The sequence below is a fragment of the Podarcis filfolensis genome (assembly GCF_964270895.1).
Source record: "Podarcis filfolensis genome assembly, chromosome: 3".
In the NCBI taxonomy this organism is placed as follows: domain Eukaryota; kingdom Metazoa; phylum Chordata; class Lepidosauria; order Squamata; family Lacertidae; genus Podarcis; species Podarcis filfolensis.
The window spans coordinates 73,901,403-73,926,516 of record NC_139606.1 but is presented as its reverse complement, the minus strand read 5'-3'; the positions used below and the strand labels follow the sequence as shown (position 1 = coordinate 73,926,516).

The following is a 25,114-nucleotide window of genomic DNA, read 5'->3' as shown; positions in this document are numbered from 1 at the left end:
GGGGAGATGGGAAAGTCCTGTTCCATGAGCCAAACTCCGCCCACAGACATTAGGTTACAAACCACTGATTACTGTTTACTATGTTGGCATTATTTTGGTTTGAAGGGAGAAATGCTTCATGGACATGTCTCTGCAGGTGTTCTGTTTGCTAACTTCAATGTTTGAGAATAGAATTGCCTTACTGGAGATTAATGTTGCTGCCCTGTTGAGATCCCAGCAGAGTGAACTCCATTTAAGTGGAAGTGAGAAAGGCCTTTCTGTAGTTGCCAGGTAATGAATCATTAAGTCACTTGGTTTTATTTGAATCTCTACCAGTTCCACCATACAGCTAGCATGTGTAACAGGTTAGAAGATAAACTGTTAGATATAGGGTACATTCAGATGTGGGGATTGTAGCATTAGTGCTTCTATTCCAGATGCTAATGTTCCTTTTACATGGCATTACCTGCTGCATAATGAAAATGTGACTTTTTGATTGATATATACCACCATGTTGTGCTAATTTTAAATGGTGGGAAAGGACGGGATACTTGAATATTGCCCCAGATTTTATCAAGTGAAATTGCAACACAAAGCTCCTGTGATTTTCTGGGTTGATGGGTTGTAATCATCAGTTTCAAGTACAGTACAGTGGTGCCTCGGGTTACATACACTTCAGGTTACATACGCTTCAGGTTACACACTCCGCTAACCCAGAAATAGTGCTTCAGGTTAAGAACTTTGCTTCAGGATGAGAACAGAAATCGTTCTCTGGCGGCAGGGCAGCAGCAGGAGGCCCCAGTAGCTAAAGTGGTGCTTCAGGTTAAGAACAGTTTCAGGTTAAGAATGGACCTCCAGAACGAATTAAGTACTTAACTCGAGGTACTACTGTATTGATCTTCAAGCTCATGAGAGGAGCTGATCTTTTTTGGAAATCAGTGTTTCTAGCAGTGCCACAAAGTCACTAGTACTGCTCTTTCATAAATGGTTTATATATATATTAGTCTTCTGATTTGTTTGATTTGTTGTTGTTGCTGCTGTTGTTGTTAACCCACCCTTACTCTAAGATCCCAGTGTGGGTTACAAGAATTAAAGCCCAGTGTTAAAAACAATTTAAAACAGCATACAATTACAAAATCACAGTGGGTCCTAAAAATGCACGTCTCCCGCATCCAAAGCCCGGGTTAGGAAGTGTGTCTCTTCTTAGGTGCTCTCTTCTGCCAACCTCTCCTTTGTGCCTGAAGAAAGAAAAAAGCCAACTTGTAAGTAAAAAAGGTAAGTTTGGTAAACTTTCAACTAGTTTGGCACTTATTTATAAAAAGCTATTCTTTGTTTGGGGTGAAGAAGCATCCAAAAGGGATGGGTTATGACCCAGTATCACCTGGGAACACAGCTGGCATCAGATTAGGTATCTGGGGTGGTAACCAGCCATCTTTTGTCTGTCTGTCTGTCTGTCTGTCTGTCTGTCTGTCTGTCTGTTTTTTTCTGGGGCTGTGTTATTCTTTCTGTTCTGTTTTTATTGCTCACTTTGTTAGCTGGTTTGAGGTTTTTGGACTGAAGAATTGGATTAAATATTAATTTATAAATAAATGCTTTGGTAGAAGATACTCCCAGGTAAATTGATGTAAGATCAGATTATTCCACTATATCCAGCACTAATTTCTGGATGCAAGATCATGTACATGTGGAGTTCTACTTGATGCAAGATTTTTCCTAGTCATTGATGGTACCTGCCTCTAAAACCTCCTCCATCTTGAGATCAGGCTGACCCACACATTATTTTTGCTCAGTTGAAACTTTAAAACCTATTTGTTCCTGTAGGCTTCTGGAACATCATGGGGAGGGCATCTTATGTATAATGTAATACTGACATTATAGGATATGATATTTAGTTTTGTTTTTGTATTATTTTTATTATTAGTCACTGTGGACATTACAGGAAGGGCGGTGCATAAGAAATCAAATAATATTAATGCTCTCTGCGGTGGAGACAAAATACAGTAAATACGTATGGGAAACGTTTCCCTCAATTGAAGCAGTGAGAGAGGCTACACAAACAGGGACAGTAGATTTGCATTACTACATCTCTGGAACTCAGGCATGTTGCACAAAGCATCCTGTTTGTTCAATTTAAAAATAATTATGCTTTTAAAAGACAGAATTATATAGCAGAAGTTCAACATCTTAAAAGCTGAAACAAAGTAACCTGAACTTCCTGGGTATCCATATTTGTAACTGTGGTTGTTAAACGTATTTATTTATTGTTTCTTAGTTGTAATTATTAACTATTTTATAATTACAACTATATAGTTGTAATTATAACTATTTATTTATTTATTTATTTTTGTATGTATTTTTAAACTCAGGTACAAAAAGCCCAATAAAAGACCAGCCGCTGGTCTTCCATAATAAAATTAAGTCCTCAGGTTACACGTCAGCGCCACAGTGAGTACATATTATGTAATTATTTTTAGTGTTTTAAGATTGATTTTTAAATTTTATTGTAGGAAGAGAAGCTGCATGAATGTCACAGCATATTTGACATATGTAAAATGGGCTAAAGAGTAAAAAATATTAGTCTGACACTATTAAAACTAAGGTTTAAAGAAATGCTTGTTCAGGAAACTGGCACATTCACAAATAAATTAAAATTGTAAGTCTAAAATTATGCAATTTTAGCAAAATCTGCATAGCTTGGTCTACAAATACCACTATTTTTCATAATTTATTTGGATTTCTTAGTGATGGGGTGGGGCCAGGAAGTATGTAGTTCACTGAAACCTTTCTGTCAGCTATTGGAAATCTCCGTCTTCTGAGATTCCTGCGCTCTTTCTGCATCCCTTCAGAATCACAGCATGGCTTTATATGAGTTAGTGGCTATATGTGTATTGCCAGCCTGATTGTCCGTGTAACTTAGATTTTGATATTCCTATACTGATGCAGTTATTTCTGATTGCTTATTTAATGGGTTTGAATGCAAGAATTCCCTTCCTCTGAAAGAAGAAGCTTCCTCTTGCGGAAGAGAACTTTTGGATTCAGCTCACTGTTGTAACAGTAACACCAAAATGTTACAATCATTTCGTAATCCATAGAAAATGAAGTTACTGGACATTTACATTGTATTCACTTGTCTCTAGTGAGTTAGGAAAACATGGTACCCTACCTGATGTATTTGCACGTTTACAAACCTATACATTAAATGCAAAGAGACATTTCTTGTCAGGTCTTGTTTGGCCCTATGAACTATTGCCCACTGTTTTCCACTGCAGAATGACCATGTTCTCTCCAAAGACCAATGCAAAGCAAAACAATCTGGAACTGAAGTGCAAGAGAAGTTGCAAACGGTAAGCAATAAAACTGACATGTCTGAACAAATGCATTAATGACACTGAAGCAGAACTAGTATTATCCTGCATTTACACAGTGGGGGGGAGATTCCAAATAAAAGAGGCATTAAAATTATTTTAGCAGTATGTAACTTCTATTACACCAACACTTGTTAATGAGAAAATATTGTAAATTTAATGGTAATACATTTAAGTGTACATCACAGTTTGTCATTTATCTTTTTAAATGTTCTCCTGTTTCTTTACCATTGAAGACGAAATAAGGAAGACTATCCACATGTCAACATCCCTCCAAACAAATCTGAGAGACAGATTATCGTAGCTGATAAGCCAACTTCTATATGCTGTATTCAGTATTCAGGTACAGAAAAATGTTCATGCATTACATTAGATGTCTGCAGCATTCACCTGCTAAACATCATTTTTACGTACATAGGGCTCATAAAGGTTCATTCAGATAGCAAGCCTGCCTTGATTTTCAGCATTGACTACACAATCCTGTACATGTCTACACAGAAATACATCCCATTGACTTCTGAGGAATTCTTTAAATGCAGCGTATATATAACTACAATATATATTTTTTAAATGATTTGGTATATTCATGGTTTAGAATTATCAGATTAAGTTCCTATACTCCTTATTCTTACAGGGGATGGAGAGTTGTTGGCTTGTGGCTTGGCTGACAAAACTTTGCTGGCATTCAATTCAAATCTTACAGGAACACCAACAGTTTATTCAGGTAAATTAATTCCAGCCTTTTTCAGTCTTAGGTCTTCTGTTTACTTCCTATTAGTGCAAGATACAGCACTTTAAGCAAATGTCGTTTTTACTATGCTACCTGTTTTTAGCGCTAGTACTGTATATTATTGCTATGATTTCTTTTTCATTTTAGAACCTTGAAACCCACCATGCTCGGTTTCATTTCCACTAATTTGCCTATTTTGTCTTATATTGCTAAACCTGACTGGAAGGTGAAATTTTCTTCTGTTTGTTTTCAGGGGTTGATTAAATCACTGAAAAGGTTTGAAGGGAGCTTACAGGGGCTGTGGAAGCAGAATTTCCTTGGAGGTGTGGGCCTCTCTGCTGGTGGTAGCAGCAGAGCTGCTCTCTTTTTTATTTTTGCACAAATTTTCCAACATAACAACTGCAAAGCAACATACCAAATCTTTGGTTATCACAGCCTAAGACCCCTTCTAATGGTTTTCTACATTTCTTTCTGATTTTGCATTTTATTACTATGCTTATTGCTATAAATCCAATCTTACACCAGCTAATCTTAATGCTTTCCCCAATAATTTATAAAGTCCTCCTTACAAAACTTCTTGTAACCCTACAAGCGATGTTAAGTAATTACCATTGTCTTCCAGATACAACATAAATTTCTTCCAGTCCTTTAGGAAAATCTGGTCCTGCTGGTTTTGAATTTTCCCTGTTAGTCTCGCCAGCTCAGCAGCAGCAGAGCTGCTCTCAGTGCCTGCCTACCAGACTACAATACCCTCTGCTGCCGCCTCCTGTCATTCCAAAAGCTCAGGAACAGGGCCTTGTCTAAGGCATCACATGGGGAAATTGTGGCTGCCCCCCCCAAAGGCTGCCAGTGGAGCCCCCACCTTAACCTAGAATGCCTTGGAATGACACCACTGCCAGGGGATCCTGGGAAGAACGATAATGGCTGTTGGTTAGCAATGCCCCAAAGAAGGTCTCCCACTGCTTCCAGTAGGTTTACCCCATCTCAAAAATCCCCCCTTGAAAACTCACTGAAACCCGTCGTTCATAGCTTATGGAGATTGGTTGTGACAAAAATGGAGAATCAGCGTATAAATTTATAAATGAAATGCATACATGTATATTGCAAATTTAAATTCAGTGCACCAGGGGGCAGTCTAGGACTTTCAAATACTATATCTTTAACATTAACAGTTTTCATCTTTGTAAATGATATGTGCTGGGTTATGACAATGGGATGTTAGATCGGCTCTTTTAACACTTTGAATTTGTTTACAGTTTATAGGATTGAAAAATGAAGTGGCCACACTGAACTGAAGTTGCTAAATTAATGTTCTACAATACCAGTCTTCCCTTTGTAAAGAGAGAAGTTTATTTCTTCCATAAGTGTTGATGAAACTTGCAGTTCAGTTACAATTCTGATTTGCATGTGAAGCACAATAAAGGGCATCATTTAACACTGTAGTAACAACAAGTTTAGGCTAACCATGCTTTTATACTGCTACCAACTTGCAGTATATTTATATCAGAATGCCTGGCTAAAACAAACTGTAGTCGGAAGCAATCTTTATACTTGAAATAAAATTTAAGGAATATATTCCTGTTCATCATGGTAAAATTCCAACTGCACTGTATATTCTGTTAAACATATTACTGACGTGTATAAAGTAAAACATTCTGAGACTTCTCTGATTCTAAACCTAGACTTCTGAAAAAACAAGAACAAGTGTGTCACAAATTCATACTTTTGCTATGTGTATTTATATCTCTGCCTCAGAATTTTTCATAATAATAAACTGTTTTTAAAAAGAGTCAGAGCAGCTGTGGGCAGGTGGGCAGAATCAGGCTATTCTTGTTTCTTTCCCCAGATCCTAGGCTGTAGAGATGCTTTAAGTGGGGTTGGGAAATTCCATTTTCTTGGTTTCTCAGGTGTCACATTTTCCATAAGAATGTCTGGCAATACTGGGAAATTCTGGGATGTGTAATTGCCTTGAGAAATTTTCATGAAGGGCAAACAAAAAAAATTGTTTATGTGTAGTAATACTTGTTTCATTATAAATCAGCTCAGACTGCAATTGCATAAATGGAAAAATACATAGATACTAGCTATTTAACTTCAGTTTCCATGCCTGTTAAACCAGGCATCCTAGTGGATTCAGAAAGAAGCATTATGCCATTGCATATTTTACTGATTGCATTCCAGTACTAGAAATTGATTTCCCTAGATAATAGGAAATTTATATAAATATTTGGTTAACGGCATGTTGTGATCAGTCTCGGATTTGCTAATGGCCTCTCCTCTGGACAAGCATGTTTTGGCCAAATAAAGTTCTACAAGAAAGACAGTATCAGGACATGAGAATTAACAAAATGAAGTATGAGCAAGTCATCTCTTCTCACTAAAATATTTAGCTTACAGGGAAAAATGTAGCCTGTATGTGGCCTGAGGATACCTAAACCTATAAGAAGGAGGAATTCAAGTTGGAGGGTGAAACTGTACACTGCAACAAAAAGAAAAGGGATTTATTGGTAAGGCCGATGAATCCCTACTTTGCCCTTCCTGCTCTGCTGAACAATCTCTGTAATTGGCACTTCTGAAGCAGTTTAGTTGTCCAGGATGGGAATTTTGACAAATAAGGGAGATGGCTAACTCCACACTGATTCCAGGTCTCCCTAAGTCCACCTCAGCAGGAAGAAGAATAGGTATCTTATTAGTTAATAGAAAATCCATTACAGTGGTACCTCGGGTTACATACGCTTCAGGTTACAGACTCCGCTAACCCAGAAATAGTACCTCAGGTTAAGAACTTTGCTTCAGGATGAGAACAGAAATCGTGCTCCGGGGGTGCGGCAGCAGCGGGAGGCCCCATTAGCTAAAGTGGTGCTTCAGGTTAAGAACAGCTTCAGGTTAAGAATGGACCTCTGGAACGAATTAAGTACTTAACCTGAGGTACCACTGTATTTTCCTTTGTGGATTGAAATTTTAATTTAATTATTTAAAACCCCTCTTTGTATCTCCACATACATTCATACATTATTATATATAAGAATTTTCTTAGATGAACAATGATCTTTCTGGGGGGGAAAGTCTTCTGATTTATTAGGAATGTATGACAGACCTGTTTTCCAAAAACATTTTTTCTTTATTTTTTTAGGGCATGATGGTGCCGTTAACTCAGTTGGTTGGAGCCATGACAACAACTGGCTTGTTTCATCTTCTGAAGACAGAACATTAAGGATCTGGTCAGTCAGCAGTGCAGAACCTGCTTTATGTCTGGTAATAAACATCTCATGACAGTTAGATAGATTTGGGGTACTGTTCTCTATGATGCCTGTTCTCTATGACCCCAAAATCATTTGGAATGTATTTCCAATTGCCACCTTAGTAATTGTGAAAAAAATTCGAGGATAGATTAACACTTCTAGTTAGCAATAGTGATGGCACTGAAATTATCAAGCACATAAAACTGTGTGTTCTGTAATTCATGCGCACTTTATGACTTGAGTGCCACTCGCCTCGAAGTTCTCTGGTATTTCAAAATGGTTGCTAAATTGTTACAATGCTCCACTTCCATCATGGGCCATTGCCTGGAATGGAGAAAGAGGTGTGTGTGTGCGTGCGTAGTCTACACACAAAGGTAAATTTTAGATTTGTTAAGATTTGTCCATGTTTGCTTCTGACCCCACCCAATGCTCGCTTGTGGCTCCATAAAAGTTGCCAAGAAGGGAATGTAGCCCTCATGCTGAAAAAGAGTTCTCCTCCTCTAATATAGAGAATGCAAAGAAGAAATAATTGATTGTGTGTGTCAAAGAGGTTGAGGAGAGATTGGCATTCAGGACATTGTAATTTTTGTGATGTGATGTTATTGTGGGAAAGAGCACTGAAGTCAGACTAGATTCTTTGTAAATGACTGGATTTTCAGAGTGACATTGTATTTTCTTACAGCTTTAGGCCTTGACTAATTTAATAGTAATTATAAAGAAATGGACAACAGTGTAAGATGAAGCAAGATTTGTAATTTAGAGAAATCACCTGTTAGTCAGAAAATTAACAAAAGAAGTAATCTGACAGTGTGCCATAAAGAAACCATCTGTATTTTTCTGACGGAAAATTATACAGTATACATAGTTAATTATATATATTTTACTTTTAGGGAAAGGAAATGTTTCATAAATCCATTCGATCAGCACAGTTTTATTATATAGATACATTTATATTGTTGTCTTGTGGAGCAGAGTTTCACATGTTAAGATGCTACCTTGATACCAGCAAGGATGAGATGAAACGGTAGGTAAAGTCTTATGATTCTTAGAAATACCAAGTATTCTTTAGATCCTGTAAGACACCTAAACAAAGTAATGAAAGAGGAAAAAATAAAACTGCAGTCCTATGGATAGTTACTTTGCAGAATGTGCTATGGAATAGAGTGGGACTTTTTAATATACATGCATCAGATTTTGCTATTAATGTTACATCTTGCATCAGAAAATAAAAATAGGAATATTGTTAGCATGAAAATTGCCTCTGGTCACATTCAATTCTATTGCAGTTAATCTCATTGAACCTCAGATTTAATTCTGCCCAACACTACCTTGGAATCATTACTGTCTTTTCGGCATCTTTTGCTAAAGTATTATTCTATGTTATTTCTAGGGCTGTAAATTGTAGTACAGGCCTATGCATGTTTACTCAAAAGTAAACCCCACTGTGTTCAACGGGGCATAATTCTAGATGTATTGGGTTGCAGCCTTGATCAGTTTGATCAACAAAAGTTATAGTTTAGGATGGGGGAACCTTTTTCAACTCTATGGTCACATTCCCATCTGGGGGCTACACGCCAGTAATGAGTGAGGCCAGAGGCAAAAGTGGGTGGATCATCAATGAATATAAACATTACCTTTGCACAGTGGGCAAGTTTCTACACACAGCCTCACACACCCCTGTGCCTTCCATCTAGGAAAGCAAGGACACATTCCAGCCATGCAGAAACAGTTGATTGAGGCTGTGAAGCTAGGCTGGTAAAAGATGTGCTCTGCAGAAAGGAATAGCTTGGGAGGAGGTGTGGCTTGGAGAGACTCCCAAGGGCCAGAAAAAGAGACCTTGAGGGCTGCATTTGAGTGCTGGGTCTGACGTTCCCCACCCTGCTTTAGTTAATGATTTGATCAATTGTAATCCTGAGAGCAAATTTTAATTATTGTGGTTGAGAGTTCCGGGAACACTTGTCTGTTTTTGAGGCTAATTTGGTGTTGCTGTGTTAATGTAACAAGGAATGAAAAAGAAGGTATTAAAGATGGCCTTGCCTTTCATCAGTGAACATTACCTTATAATGTAAAAAAACAAAAGCTATCTCACAGTTCCTTCCAAATGTGTTGATTTCTTCCAAACAGTTTACAGGCAGATGCTTAATCAGATAAAATTCTTTAATCAGTGGACAGTAATGAAACACTTTTCATCAGGGTATAGATCCATTAGCAGTTGGATGTGAGGAATTTTAAATATGCAAACAAGTTAATACACACATACATCAACCAAAGTTACACAAGTTTAAATCTCATTGATTTCAGATGTCTAAGATGTTTATTTGGGGGGATTATGCTATTAATAACTACTAGGATCACATTTTTTCTTTCACTTAACAAATCAGCTGATTTCATTGCCTGTGCTTAGTTCCTTTACTGGATTTAATTCAGTGCTGAATGCCAAACAAACAATAGCACACAGAAGGAGAGAGGGGGAAAAATTAAAACACCCACAAATTATCCTGACAGCCAAGTTTGATATAAGTAAAGAAACACAAAAGAAAAAGTTTAATTTGTCCTGATGTTTTGTTTGTGGCTTTCTTTATTTCGATTTCCCACTAATTTTGCTTGTTATGTACCATTGTGCTATTACTCCCATTTCACCTAATTCTTCACTCAGTTCTTTGATGAGTCAGATTTGGAAAAATGCTTGTATGGAAAAGATTCAGTGCAACTATAGACAGAAACATCAGGAATGTGTTAGATCTCTTAATTAGAAGAACATGCTAACACAGTCTAAATTATCCACTCACTTCTTCCTCCCCTCCTTAAAAACTGTGGTGTTTGATCTCTGATGCCATAGTCACACATGCAAGTTTGCTGCATTTCGACCAAGAGTTCAAGCATTTCTTCCTTCTTTTCCCAGTAATAGGAATAGACAGAAATACAAAAGAAAATTAACTGATGCAGTGCTTTGAGATGTACACTAGATTTAAATTTCATAACAAAAAATTATGTAAAATATTTTTACATAGGCATCTTTTACTTTATGTTTGTAAGTATAAGAACTGTTTATAAGATACCTGTTAAACTTTTCATTGTTTATTTCATTGTTTTTATTATTTGATGTTATTTATATATTTCTGTAGATACCGAAATAAGAGCATTTGTAAATCAGTACAGAAATTCCCCATGGCATCTACAGTGGAAATTACCAGCCTTTCAGCAGTCAATGAATTCTATTCTTGTATCCTCTTATCAGTTATTACCTATGTTCAGCATTCAGTCAGAAGCACTTAATTTGGAACAATTGGCATTAGCCTCTTATCACGATTACTAAGCTGCTACATGTGTTTTAGTCTGTAGCTTATTGTTGATTTTAATTAGTTTTGAATGTTTTTTAAATAAAAAATATGTCTTTTATTGATAAATTTTAATGTTTTATGTTTTTGTGTAAACTGCTTTGAGGTTTTATTACAATCAATTGGTATATCAATTTTGTTAAATATAAATAAATAAAATTAGTCCCATTTAGTTATGTGGAACTTTTGCACAAGTAAGCATGCATAGGCTTGCACCCTTAGCTAACTTCAGTTCTTTAATATAATGATATGATAGATTTATCTTTTAATATCATAAAAAGCAAAGCCATTAGCTTTACTATGCTGCTATTATCATGCTGTAAAATCATTAGTGGTATAAATTTGGAAACATGCATTATGATGATGCACCTTTGTCATTGGTGCTATTTCTACCAGTGTGTTGAACAACACTGGCTAGTAAAGTCAGGCAAAACTGCTTAATTTATTTAAATGTAGTGTGCATTTTGCTTGCATATGAAAGAGATGTACATACATATACACAGCTTAACAGAACTTTAACTTACAGAGATAACAGATATTATACTGGCAGCTGGTAGCAATCGAGCACTAGAAGTCTTTGACCTCAATGTGGGTTGTAGTGCAGCAGTGATAGCGGATGTTCATTCTAGATCAGTTCACCAGATTTGCCAAAACAAGGTAAGCCTAAGATCTCTTAATAATTTTAATTAAAGCTTATATTCTAAATGGCGATGAGCATGAAAGACTCCTGTTCATAATGGCACTCCCTTTCTTGGAAAGATTTAGAATTTTACATGTCTAATAAATTGGATAGAGACGCATCAAGCTCTACTTCTCAACCCACATCGTTCTCTAGCTTGTTGCTACAGTGTTGTTGTTTAGTCGTTTAGTCGTGTCCGACTCTTTGTGACCCCATGGAACCAGAGCATGCCAGGCACTCCTGTCTTCCACTGCCTACTGAAGTTTGGTCAAACTCATGCTGGTAGCTTCGAGAACACTGTCCAACCATCTCATCCTCTGTTGTCCCCTTCTCCTTGTGCCCTCCATCTTTCCCAACATCAGGGTCTTTTCCAGGGAGTCTTCTCTTCTCATGAGGTGGCCAGAGTATTGGAGCCTCAGCTTCACGATCTGTCCTTCCAGTGAGCACTCAGGGCTGATTTCCTTAAGAATGGATAGGTTTGATCTTCTTGCAGTCCATGGGACTCTCAAGAGTCTCCTCCAGCACCATAATTCAAAAGCATCAATTTTTCGGCGATCAGCCTTCTTTATGGTTGCTACAGTAGTTCATCTGAATTACTCTCTACTGTGATGACCATAATTATGAAAAAGGAAAGCAACACCATGACTCAGTATGGGAAATGTTTTGTGAGTTGGAGAACTGGTGCTAACTTGCATATTCTATTTGAATATGGGTAGCCAAGCATATAGCGGCATAGTCAGTGTGGTGCTGTATGATTTGGCATCTGCTTTGCCAAATGTTCTGTTGTGCTCTCAGACACCCAAAAGCCAGAGGCATAAGCAGCGTTGCAACATGTTTTACACATACGTTCCAGAACATTAAGAATTAAATAAGGATACTTTTCAGTGCCTATTGAATGTGGTCCAGATATCCCAATTATGAATGCTCATATGATTGTGTGTGCACGTTGAGGGATACTATGCTGAAAAATTAAGAGTGCCGTTCAAGTGCTGAAAGCCAGTGGTAGGAAGTAAGAGGCCTCAAAACATGGTGCTTCAGGCAGGGCACCATCAGCTTTAGATCTGCTGGATCCAAAGCTCACCAGCTATGCCAGCCTTGGGTTGGCATAGTGAGGCAAATGCCCCTCCCCATTAACCATGGTTGGTGTGAGATAGCGGGGCTTGGGATACAGTGATATATCTGCTGCTCCACTCTATTTCACTTTACTACTGCACAGCACTAGTTAGGATTGTTTGGGTAAACCATTTTGGAAATCCCTTTCAGATGTGCCACCATGGGGGCTGTTGTGTTCTGCTGTTTACACACATCTGGCACACATATGCTTCACTGGATTTCAGCCACCATCTTCAGTCCCTTGAGATGTAACTCATACCACACCACACTCAGTTGGCATGCTTTACTTCAGTATGCTTCTTACAAGTAACTTGCAAACATTGATTTGTACCCTGATATTTATATTTACTTGGAAGTAAATTTCAGTTAAGCATATTTCTAAGTATTTGATGCTTAGATCACAATCTCAGTTAAAAGATTTTTTAAATGCTGGATTGGCATCATTAGAGCTAAAACAACATTGCTACTATAAAAAATGGTCTGTCAGCAGTTCCATTTTAATCCCAATTTTCTTCTTGTATTTATAAAACGAATATAAAAATTCACTCTTGGCTAAAGCTTGGTAGTCAGAAGGGGGAAATGTTCCCAAATTTAATCTAAATAGATTCCACCTTCTAAGTTTCAGTAGTGCAAAACAGTTCTTGTGGTTTCCGATATTTCTTGTTAATCTATAAATCAAGGTTTTAAATGCAGTTTTGAAAGCTAAGTATTCTGTAATCTAGACTTTATTTTTTATTTCAATGACATGAAACTAGATCACTCTCTTAGATGTCTGCTACAGAGATAATTTTAACAGAACAAACTCCATTAAAAAGTTGCATAATCAGTCACATGGAGGAAAGTAAGTCCAAACAGCAGCTTTTTGCTGCTGTTGCCACCCATGTCTCCTGCTCCTGTCACATTAGTGGTATGCATGTGAGTATGCAGGTTCAGAACAGTTTGACATGGTGGGTAAAGTTTGGCTTGGCAAGGACATATCGTGGAACCACATCCTGGTTTACATGTGGTATTAGTAGGAAGCGTCTATCCTCATCAATTTGAGCTAGTTGTCCTTAGCTTTTCCATGTTTGGTTGCTTCACTGGTTATGCTTTCTCCACAGTTAAGGAACTGCAAGCTTTTTTAATGTTTGGAGTTCTGCTAATATATGTCCGCTTTCAGGTTATGAACATAGAGGCTGTTCAGCAAGCTGACACGTGGAAGGGAGAGGGAGAACTCATTTTTGCAAGGTTTCCAAATATTACATACCATTGAGGAAAGTGTTTGAAGTTGCCCTGAGGGTCACTTCACACTTCACTGTGGCTATGCCAGATTTCCTGCAGGAAGGTGTGAAAGGAAGATGCACGTTTCTTCAACCTGATACTTGTGTACTGATATTTATGTGTCTGCCTTTATGGTTTATGGTTATTTTTTTACAATCTTTCCCAGTCTGCATCTGCATTAGAATTGTTTTTGGAGATTTTAATTGTTGTTGTTGTTTTTTTTCTTTTGTGCTTGCTGCCCTGGGCTCCTTTGGAAGGGTAGGATAGATATTTAATCATAATAAGAGCTAAAAAAAATACTAGGAAATAATGGAATAAATCCAGTACAGCCATAAACATTGTTTACACTCTGAATCAGCACTTCGGGTCCTACTTAATACTAGATATAGGATCGATTGAACTTTTATGCTTGTAGTTCAGTTTGCAATATGCAATGGAATTTGCATGGGGCCATTGGTAATCCTGTGTAAAATGCTCTTGGCATCTCATTAATGATGGTTGCCAGGTTCTGCGATACGTAGAACATAAGTTGTGGTGTTCAATCACTGGAGAGTAAAGTTAATGTCTTACATGACTGCCTAATATATTTGCTTGGGATGTTTTGGACTACAACTCCCATCAGCCCCAGACAGCGTGGCCAGTGATAGTATAAGTTGTATTTTAAAACACCTGGACAGCACTAGGTTGGGGAAGGTTGTTCTAGAGAAACAACCCTGTAGGGGAAAGCTTCATAGGAAATAGAATGGTATTGCAAAAGCTATAGCAGCTTGATGAGCTGATTATGTGCAAGATTCTGATATAAGTGTTTAATGAAAGAAATGAAAAGAAAACCTCCCTATTAACACTTATTCAGAAACAATTATGCACAAAGATGTCTCTGTATAAAAAGTAAACTGACTTTTTATATTGACTTGCTATGTCCATAGACCCTGATTTAACCTTGGACTTGAAGTAATTTACAGTCATGGTGGTATTTTTTTTTTCTAAACAAAGGGTTGCTTCTCCACTTCAATCCTGGGCAGATGACACAGAATCACTGCATTTTCTAATTTGCCAAGTTGTTTCAGCAATATATACAAGAAGTTTGGGGGTTACAGACACGTTGTGATATTGTAGTTGTTCCTCATGCCCAGTTTTGTCTTCCTGCTGTGCTTAAGCTCATTGGTTAAGCTACAGACAGCAGTCCGTCCTCAGTTCTGAATGTCTTTTCTTTTGTGGTTTTAAAGCAGTTCCTTAGAATGACTTTAGCATAGGTTTTGTGGTTTTCTGAGAGCCTGGTCTGGTATAACACTTAACTTTACTAAACTTCTGCAGTATTATTTGTAATACATCGATGCTTTGACTTCTTCTGGCTTTTCTTTTTCCTCTGTCAGCAAAGTGACTTCAAGTTATTTAAGTAGAGCACATTTTGAAGCTGTGGACACACATTCATATGGGGAGAGAAATTGGAGCTTGTTTTTATGGAAAATTGAAGATTACAATCCTAAATCAACTTTTGCCATTTTGTAACATACATTAAAACTTTTAAGTAAAATGCTTAGTGGTAAAACTCTATGGCCACACTCCAGCAAGTCCCTTCAGATGGAAAAGCTTTGGAAAGCTGCTGTTAGAAGAATAAAAAAGATGAAATCCCACCGAAAGCAAAAGTGATATTTCTCTGGATCATAGCCTATAACAACTACATGTTGATGAGATAGATGAGATGCTGACTTTTACATCATATTAGTATAAGTCAGACAATCTCTTTTATGTAAAATTATCAAATCAGCCTGTAGTTAATAAATCATTCATTTTTAATGCAACATGATGCCCTAATTTTCCTTATATGGTATCATTATGTATAAAATCCATAATTGTTTTGTTGTTGGGCACAAAGGCCATGATCCAGCACAGTTTTAAAGTGCACTCTTAAGCTTGTTGTTATTGGTGGGCTTAAGCATACTTCAGTCTGTGTTGGACTACGGCTACCAACAGAATTTCCTTGTTTCAGTATCCCTCTGGTAGGAAAATAGGTGGTAAGGGGACACCTAGCTACTTTAAATGAATTACAATTTCCAGGGCTTGATGAGCTATACCCAAGGGTACTAAAGGAGCTTGCAGATGTAATCCCAGAGAGTCTGTCTACCATTTTTGACATTTATTGAAGAACAGGTGATGTCCTTGCAGACTGGAGGAGAGTAAATGTTGTCCCCATCTTCAAAAAAAAAAGGGGGGGGAGTAGACCCAGGTAACTACTAACCAGCTTGATGTCGATACCAGGAATATCCTAGAACAGATAATTAAACAGGCGGTCTGTGAGAACTTAGAAAAGGATGCTTTGATTACTAAGACTCAGCATGGGTTTCTCAAAAACAAGCCATATCAGACAATTCTCTTTTTTTTAAAAAAATAGAATTACAAGCTTGGTGGATCAGGGGAATGCTGTGGACGTAGTATACCTTGATTTCAGTTTAGCTTTTGACAAAGTCCTCCATGATTTTCTTATGGAGTAGCTGGTAAAATATGGGCTGGACGAGGTAACTGTTACATGGATTTGTAGCTGGTTGACTGACCAAACCCAAAGTGCTCACTAATGGTTCCTCATCATCTTGGAAGCAAGTGACAAGTGGGGTGCTGCAGGGATTTGTCCTGGGCCAACAACTTGGAAGAAAGAATTGAGGGGTGCTCATCCACTTTGCAGATGACACCAAACTAGGAGGTCGCTAATGCTGCAGAAGACAGAATGTCTAAAGGGCAGTCACGTGTTAGATGGAGCAAGCTTGTTTTCTCTTGCTCTGGTTGTGAACTCTCCTTCCTTGGAGGTTTTAAAGCAGAACTTGGATGGCCATCGGTTATGGATGCTTTAGCTGAGATTCCTGTCTTATAGGGCGTTCCTTCCAACTCTGCAATTCTATGATTCTATAATCCTCCAATGCTGCTTATGTACCGTATTTTGCGCCCCATAGGACGCACCGGCCCATAGGACGCACCTAGTTTTTTGGGGGGGAAATAAAGAAAATTTTTTTTATTTCCCCCCCAGGTGCAGGACTGGAAGAACCAGGTCGGGGAACAGCGGGAAGGCGCGCTCCGCCTCCCCGCTGTCCCCCAAGCTTGTGGGGCTGGCAACGGGGAGAAGTGCGCTGAGCCCGGGACTGGAGGCAGCTCTGCGCAGCCATCGGGAGCCGGGCGGGACTTCACGCCCCGCTCCCGATGGCCGCGCAGAGCTGCACTGAGCCTGGGACTGCAGGCAGCTCTGCGCAACCCTCGGAGCCGGTCTCCCGAGGGTTGCACAGAGCTTCCTGAAGCCTGGAGAGCGAGAGGGGTCAGTGCGCACCGACCCCTCTCGCTCTCCAGGCTTCAGCGAAAGCCTGCATTTGCCCCATAGGACGCACACACATTTCCCCTTCATTTTTGGAGGGGAAAATGTGCGTCCTATAGGGCGAAAAATATGGTATATATGGCTCACACCTAACAGCTTGCACAATACTATTCAATGTCTCTGAGGCTGAACAGGAATATAAATCTAGGTTTCCCAGTTCAAAGCCCAACTTTAGCCAAGGAATCACACTGTCTCTTAAATTAAAGTAACTATCATAAATATAATTGCTGGTTCTTCCTTACCAGTCACTTAGAGGAAGTCATTTCTTCATTCTACAGCAGACAGAGAGAAGGGAAAAACACCCCTCCTCCTGTCTGTGTTGAGACCAGCTGCCTTTGAGTCTACCTTAACTGTCATTTAGTTGCAACCATTCCATCAGGCTACATGAACTGTTAACTTCCCAGTTGCTCATTACAGAAACTATAACATTAAGAATTGGTACCTAAGTTTACTTTTTTCCTCTTCCCTACTCGTCCCCTTCTCTCTTTTGCATTGTGTCTTTTAGATTGGAAATATGAGAGCGGGAAGTGCCTTGTTTTTAATAGTTACGTAAGCTACTCTAAGAGCCTTTTTGGCTGAACAACAGGATAAAAATGCTCTAAATAAATAAAAAAATGTAACTAAATATTAGCAATTGCCACAAACTATTTGAGGTTGTTTGTCTGAAGATGTGCTTGCTGATGCATATTTGATTTGTAACCTCATTCTAAAAATGTGCATATACCTTTAGCAGGAAATGGTAGTATAGTTTTAGTTCTCATGTTAAAACTAAGGACTAAACTGCGTCGATTGTAACTATGTTAGAGACATGCCTTTAACTATGTCAGGGACATGCATTTGACTCTTATCCATGTTAAGCATAGAATCTTCTGCAGAAAAATAACAAAGAGCTTTTATTGTCCTAGCTGTGACTTTCACACTATTATCTTATGCACCAAAATGCATATGGCTGGAATATGGATTCAGCAGTAGATTTGAGTGTCAGATAATATCTAATGCACAGGTAGTTAACCTTTTTATACCTACCACCCACTAATGCATCTTTCTTGATGGTAAAATTTCCTTACCGCCCACCAGTGCTCGATGGAAGGAGGATTCAGCTTGTGCCGTAGAACCCCCTACCGCCTACCTAGAATCCTGAAAAACCCACTAGTGGGCGGTAGGGACCAGGCTGACAACCCATGATCTAATGTATGCCAAAGAATTGAGACACCAGTTTGCCATCTTGGAATAATTATGCACAGAGTAAGATATGCTATCTTATCTATCCTTCCACTGATGTATGATAAAAGTGCAGGATATTATTTATGCAGAGATAACTTTGTCTGCTGCTGAAACCAAACATCATCTAGTAAAGAGCCTTACAATTACTTAGAAATAACATTGATTCCAAAGCTGTTGAAGATGCAGCTGCCATTGTGATGAATATACCTTTCAGATGGTTAATAGAGCAACAATGCCTGGTGAAAGAGGACAGCTTCTTTCACTACAGGGATCTGAAACACATATACCCATCTCTGTTTTATGAAGAGAATCTTGGAGGTTGCTTTTCATGATTGTTTTTGACACAGAAAAGGTTCATGGAGAGGCGTAGCCTTGCAAATCTGTGTTTTAGTTGTGATCCCTGCATTGCAGGGAGTTGCATTAGATGACCCTTGGAGTTCCTTCAAACTCTGCAGTTCTATGATTCTTTGAAATCTGGAGCTAATTTGGGGCAATAACATTTAATAACAGCACTTTGGGTAGACCTTTCCATGACAGTTACTGATGTCGTGAGTTTTAACTTTTTTATATGGTTGTTATTATATGGTTTTATGTTTTGTTGTTGTAAGCTGCTTTGTTTTTTGTGAGGAGCAGTATACATTTTTTATAAAATAAATAACTGGCCAATTTTACTTAAGGAACATCTTTGTTTTTCTGGTATTGGAGAGGGAAAATTTGTGGACCATTTTCTTTCACAACAATCCCACAGCAGAACTCCGTCTGGAAGAGCCACTGGAATTCTGATACTTTAATGTTTAAGTGATGACTAGGACTTAACCTCATTGTACACAATGAGACTTAATTCTGAGTAGACACAAATAGAATTGCACTGTAAATGAGATCAATAGGAATTCAGAGAATATTTGTATGAAATGGCTATAAACTATTAATGGCAAGGGCTTACAGTTACTTCTTTGTAAGAAAACACAACATTGGTAATACCGGATCTTATTTCTTCTAATATTTATATGACCTTTACCAGGAAGGAAAATATCCCTTTGTCAATGCCAACTATTGGAAGACATCTCAATTCTCATTGCCAATACTTTCCACATTTGGTATACTGGGAATAACCTCTTAGTTTCTTCCTAATGATTTTCCTACCTACACTTTACTTCAGCATTGTCTGTGTTTTAACTCCTGTTAATGTGAATGAATTTGTTTATTTTGCTTGTGACATAATACCTCTAATTTGGTGATTCAAGCAACTAGCCTTCTCAGAAGTTGTTGCTGCAGTAATTGAAAGCTGTTTCAAACAAGTGAAATTGTTCAGCCTTTGCTAAGATGCCTATACAATTTTTAGTGCAATTTCCTTGATGGTTATTATCTCTTGCGTAGGACTCAGCAATTTTAAACTAATGTTTTGCAGGGATCAGCTTTTAGCAGTCAGCAATATGAAGCTTACAACCTTTTCTTAACAACAGCCATTGGTGATGGCATCAAGCTCTGGGATTTGAGAACACTGAGGTAACAACAGTTTATTTGACTGAGCCTGTGCACAAATGCTAACTGTGACAAAAGTGGCTGGATTGTCACTAGGCACTATGAATCTAGGATAATCTCTGTTTTTGTGAACAGCAAATCCCATTTTTTCTCCTCATGTTCAATTTATATGTCTCTTTTTCTATCATGTTTATGTGAATTCTTTTTAACATTTATGTGTCTGCATATGCCTAGATATGTACTGATGATTCTGCAAATTTACGTTTTGTATAGAATAACAGTTACAGTCCAAAGCACCAGTAGACTCTGTAATATATAGAATCAGATTCTATTTTTATTCTAAACCATCCTATTCTGACCTGAAGCCTTCCAGATGTTTGGGACTACAGCTTCCATCTGTCCTGACCATTGACCATGCTGGCTGGAGCTAATGGAGTCCAAAACATCTAGAAGATGCCAGATTGAGGAAGGCTGCTGGGCAGAGCAATCCCAACCAGTCAATTATGCCAGAAGGCAGATGTGCTAGTATATGATCTTTGTAAATTTAAACTGCATCCTAATGGCTCCTCACCATCTGGGAGAGATTAGGTTGTGGCATATCCTGCTACCCCACATGCCTGGTTGAATTGACCTTCAGCTGGTGTAAGTGGCTTACCCTGGTATATCTACTTACACTGGCTGAGAGAAAACCTTCTTGCCATAAGGTAAGAAGGCAAAAGTTATGCCAGTGTAAAGGGCAAACACAGTGCTTGTTAAGAGTGGGAAATGAGAGTGTCACAGCCAGGGAGAGTTACGCTGCATCCTAACTCCATTCATTGGTCCCAACCACAGAGTTTGGTGTACACCATCAAAAATGCAAGTATAGCTAACATTTAAGCCACGAGAGTCAGTGGAAGGGCAGAAAATGCAGATTTACACTCCTCCTCCCCCAGCCCCTTCCCCAGCCAGGAGCAGTTAAGATACAGCTTATTTTTCGCTCTATAAGACGGACCCGACCATAAGACGCACCTAGTTTTAGAGGAGAACAAGAAAAAAAATGTTCTCTCCCTCTCTGTGCAGCGCCTCTCCAGCAAAGCGGGAGGAGAAATGGAAGGGGCTCCGTTTCTCCTCCCACTTCGCTGAAGGGGCGTTGCACAGCTCTCCCTCTCTGCGCAGCGCCCCTTCAGCGAAGCGGCAGGAGAAACGGAGCCCCGTCCATTTCTCCTCCCGCTTTGCTGAAGGGGTGCTGCGCAGCTCTCGCTCTCTGCACAGTGCCTCTCCAGCAAAGCAGGAGGAGAAATGGAAGGGGCTCCGTTTCTCCTGCCGCTTCACTGAAGGGATGCTGCGCAGTTGTAAATAGCCCTGTGGTTTATGCAGTGGGTGATATATGAATAACTTAAATAAGTAAATAAACCTGCCTCTTGGTAGATTAGGATTGCTCTGTCCAAATGCAGGAACATTTTTAATACAGGTGCACTTAACCAGGGAGATGGTTTAAGTCACATTTTAAAATCTATGTACATTTAAGAGCGCACATGGCAGTGAATCCTATTCTAAAGCAACGGAACTTTGGAATTAAGTAATGAAACACACCCTTTTAATCTTGAAAACTTTTTTCATCTTATCTGACTTGAAAAGCATTTCATATGCAGATTAGAGCAGAAGAACAGAAAAAACATATATGGGGAAAACGGTGTTTATTATTGAATTGTAGAGGATGTAGAAGTGAAGTGTGTTTGAAAAACTGCTTTGGAAGAATGTGGCGGCCAGCTTAATATCAGCTGATTTTTTTGGTTATTGTTTTATAATTTAATCTTATCCTTTTTTAGAGAGGTTGTAAGAATGTGCCAAAATATAAAGGTTTATTACCCCTACCAAATGTCAAAAAGTAATAAAATGAGATACTTTGGGGGTTGGACTCTGTTACATCCTTATGTTTTTGTAATCAACTGGTCTAACTACAATTCATGAAAAATGAAAAATTGGAAAGTTTTTCACAGGTCACTTATCTGCTGCCTCCTTTTCAAACATTAATTTAAGTAAAGCAGTTGAATGGTAAAATAGTTAAAAGTAAAATCTGGGTAAGCAGTTTAACTGTATTGTAGCTAATGGCCTTGCTGTATGATGTGTTATTAATGTTGTCAGGTCTTTTTTATAAGAGTCTTTCTTTCCACTCCTGTTTTTTGTTTTCTCCTCCCTTATTTCTGTTTCCACACTGTTTCTTTCAGCGGCATTAGTTGATTTGATGTGATGTCATAATGAGATTGTGTTAGTTGGTGGGTTATATCCCCAGCTGTCATTGACTTAGTGGGCTTAATATCCACTGTATGCTTAGAGGGCTTGTAGAGACTTTAGACCCTGAATTATAATTCTATAAATTCTGTGGGCCTTCAGTGTGAAAATACTAATTTCCACTAGCCCATCTTTTAGTGTACACCATGGACTGTTGAATGAAATATTCAGAGGTTGTGAACCTTCTTCTAATGCATGATTAAACATAGAAGCAATTTGTTTATTTTTAAAAAAAGAAGTAGTGCTTTATTTATTTAATTAAACCCTTTCTGAAGGTGTGAACGTCATTACAAAGGTCATAGTAGCCGCTGTCACCCTTGTGGAATCGCTGTTTCTCCTTGTGGACAATTCATTGCCTGTGGATCTGAAGATAAATGTGTATGTATTAGTAGTTTATTTCTAGTGTATATATGCTATTGTAAATGCAGAAAGTTTTGTGATCTCTTATAGCTTTTTGAACTTACAGGAATTTGGAATTGTTGACCTTTTAATTGATTCTTTTTTTTTTTTACCTGAACTAAATTCAAGAATTCCATCACATCTGTGTGTTTATTTGGATTTTGGAACTTGTTGCATATTTCATAAGTTAGCTATGCTATTTTATTATTTCATGGAGAGGATGCATCTGTTTATATGAAACTACACCTATGTCTGGTAAATCCAGGTGTGAGTAGGTAGAAAGATGAAGACCAGGACTAAGGGAAATTGAAATTTGAATACTGTGAAAACATAGGCTGCCATTTCAGCTTTCCATGCAGGGAATGGGAAAGGAATTTTAAAGCAAGGTTTAAAAGCTTTTTCCTAATATATACAAGACTATAGTGTAAAAAATAAAATGGAAAATGGCACATTAAAAGATAAGATGCTGTGGCTTAGGCTATGCATGTTCTTCAAGAGTAATTACATGAGCTCTGAAGTATGGGAAGGGGTTGGGATACCGTTATGAGGAAACTGAGCCAGGCCCAAATTGGCAAGATACCTATTTTAGTATTTATGTAATTAGGAGGAATGTTCTGTGGTTTTCCTCGGTATATTTGGGGAACAATAATGCAATTGAGGATGCTACTCAAGGAGGTGATGGCTGATAATTCACTTCTACCTCTTTTAGGCTGGAGCATGCCCTACATCCTGAGCTTTGCCTCTTGTAATTACGGTTTGCCGACCCAGATTAAGTGGGAATAGCCGCCTGTTCACCCAGTATGGATTTTATTATGTGATTCTGTGCAGAAGGGTCTCGCTCCCATCTCCCCATCAATTCTGTTAGCCAACAGTGATATTATTCTTGACTCTAAATAGTGGAATCCAGAAACAAATCTGTTATATAAGCTTCCTCTTTCCTGTTAAGCTTGCAACGATTGTTTTTGTGACATACGCAGTTCCATTTAGAGAGTTTAGTGCTTCACCTCTTCTTTTAAAGAAATGTGTAATGAATAAGAAGCCAAAAGAAGCAATAAAAGTAGGATTATTAATCATAAACTGCCTTCCACAAGTGTTGGATGGGGAAGAATATGTGTTTGCTGTGCTGCTTAGAAAAAAAATGGAAACCATATTCCCTCTTGATTCAGGGACAGGTTACTGTAAGCAAGAGTTTCAGGTGCTTTGCCTCCTGTTTCCTCCTTGTAAAAATAGGTTGGGGAGCTATGAACTAAGAGTTCTCCATTCTCCAAACCATTCCTGAGGAAGCTTCACCGCTCTACCACCCATTCACTTTGGGAGGCTACAGGGGGCTGCAGCCAAGGGGTGTAAAAGTGCTGTTCTGTTTGCAGTTTGTTGAATCCAAGCTAGTATTTTAATTCTAGTGTTGTAGCCTTAGCTCTATGAATGTTGTGAATTATAAAAGTACCTTAGAAGAATTCAGGAAAATAAGTGTTTCATGGGGAGGAGGGTTGGAGAATAAAATTACAGCAGAATCCTAACCATGCCTACACAGAAGTAAGCCCTACTGAATTCAATGGGGCTGACTCCCAAGATAAGTGTAGTTAGAATTGCCACCTCAGTTGCTAGTTGGTTAATTAGATGCCACCTTTCTCTAAGGTGAAAGTATACATAGGATTCCCAGGTGGTCTCCCACCTGAGCACTGACCAAACTCAGACCTATTTAACTTCACCATGGTAGTTATTATTATTATTATTATTATTTATTTCATTTATAAATTGCTTCCTGAAGTGATTTACTGTTGTCTCATGTGCCTTCAGACCATACTCTAGGAGTTAAGTTGACGGAGTGCTTGTGTCTGGTTCCAAAATTTACACACACTTAAATAATGGATAGGAGCATTCTGGATGACCTTCACCTTGCCCTGGGACCTGAGAGGTCATCCATGACAAGCATAGTGATGTTAAATTCTCGAGAATATTCTCACCTCACGCAGACTGTTAATATCCTATTTTTTTGGCCAGAGGAATGAGAATTATTAATATTACAGAGAATAAAAGTAATTCTTAGAAGAAGCCAAAAAGAATAAATATGTCCAGCATGAAGTGCAAATGTTTATCATGAACACTGAAAACTGGGATATGAACGTATACTCCTAAAAGTATGCCTTGTTTCTTGATTATTTCATTGGAGGTTTAGGCCAGAATAGTATGTGAGGTGATAACTATGGCTTCAAATACTGGTTGTCACCAAACACCTGTAAAAAGGGGACTTAGGGGTGATTTCAAATGGGAAAATGGCAAGCCAAGGAGTGCTGAACCTTTTCTTTGCTTGCTGCTTTTCCTCTGGCAGTGTCATGGTGGCCCCTGAATTCCGTGAGGACCCTGCCCTTCCAGTGACCCAAGATTTGGGTGAGCAAGCCTTTGGGAATGACTCCCCCCCAGGTTGGCTTCTAGGAGATGCCCTGGAAGAACCTTTAGGGTAGGTTCTTGACCCACCCCTGGCAGATGAGTCCCCAGTCAAGTCAAGGGAAGGTTGAGTCACCCCCTTCCAATCCTCAATAGAAATGGTGCTAGGAGGTCCAAGCCCAGGCAGCTGTTGGTCAACAGAGTGCAAACCTGCGAGTCTAGTGTCACTGCTTGACTCTTGAGAAAAGGATTTATTGAGAGTAATGGCATTCCTCACCTCAGTAGAAAG

At 38.6% G+C, this 25,114-nt stretch overlaps 1 protein-coding gene across 5 annotated transcripts in view; it reads left to right on the top strand.

Moving 5' to 3' along the window:
• WDR27 (WD repeat domain 27) overlaps nt 1–25,114 on the top strand; it is a 62,580-nt gene that overhangs the window by 11,032 nt on the left and 26,434 nt on the right. For 2 of the 5 annotated variants that reach the window (XM_083606019.1, XM_083606020.1), the window contains exons 13-24: nt 137–270; nt 1,187–1,254; nt 2,346–2,424; nt 3,249–3,323; nt 3,581–3,687; nt 3,979–4,068; nt 7,208–7,329; nt 8,207–8,340; nt 10,442–10,539; nt 11,190–11,311; nt 19,697–19,794; nt 22,317–22,419. In XM_083606019.1, the coding sequence (XP_083462145.1) occupies nt 137–270; nt 1,187–1,254; nt 2,346–2,424; nt 3,249–3,323; nt 3,581–3,687; nt 3,979–4,068; nt 7,208–7,329; nt 8,207–8,340; nt 10,442–10,539; nt 11,190–11,311; nt 19,697–19,794; nt 22,317–22,419 (1,230 nt within the window). Of the gene's footprint in view, nt 1–136; nt 271–1,186; nt 1,255–2,345; nt 2,425–3,248; nt 3,324–3,580; nt 3,688–3,978; nt 4,069–7,207; nt 7,330–8,206; nt 8,341–10,441; nt 10,540–11,180; nt 11,313–19,696; nt 19,795–22,316; nt 22,420–25,114 lie in introns of those variants that run through there. The other 3 variants (XR_014546230.1, XM_083606021.1, XM_083606022.1) reach the window with 3 other exon arrangements.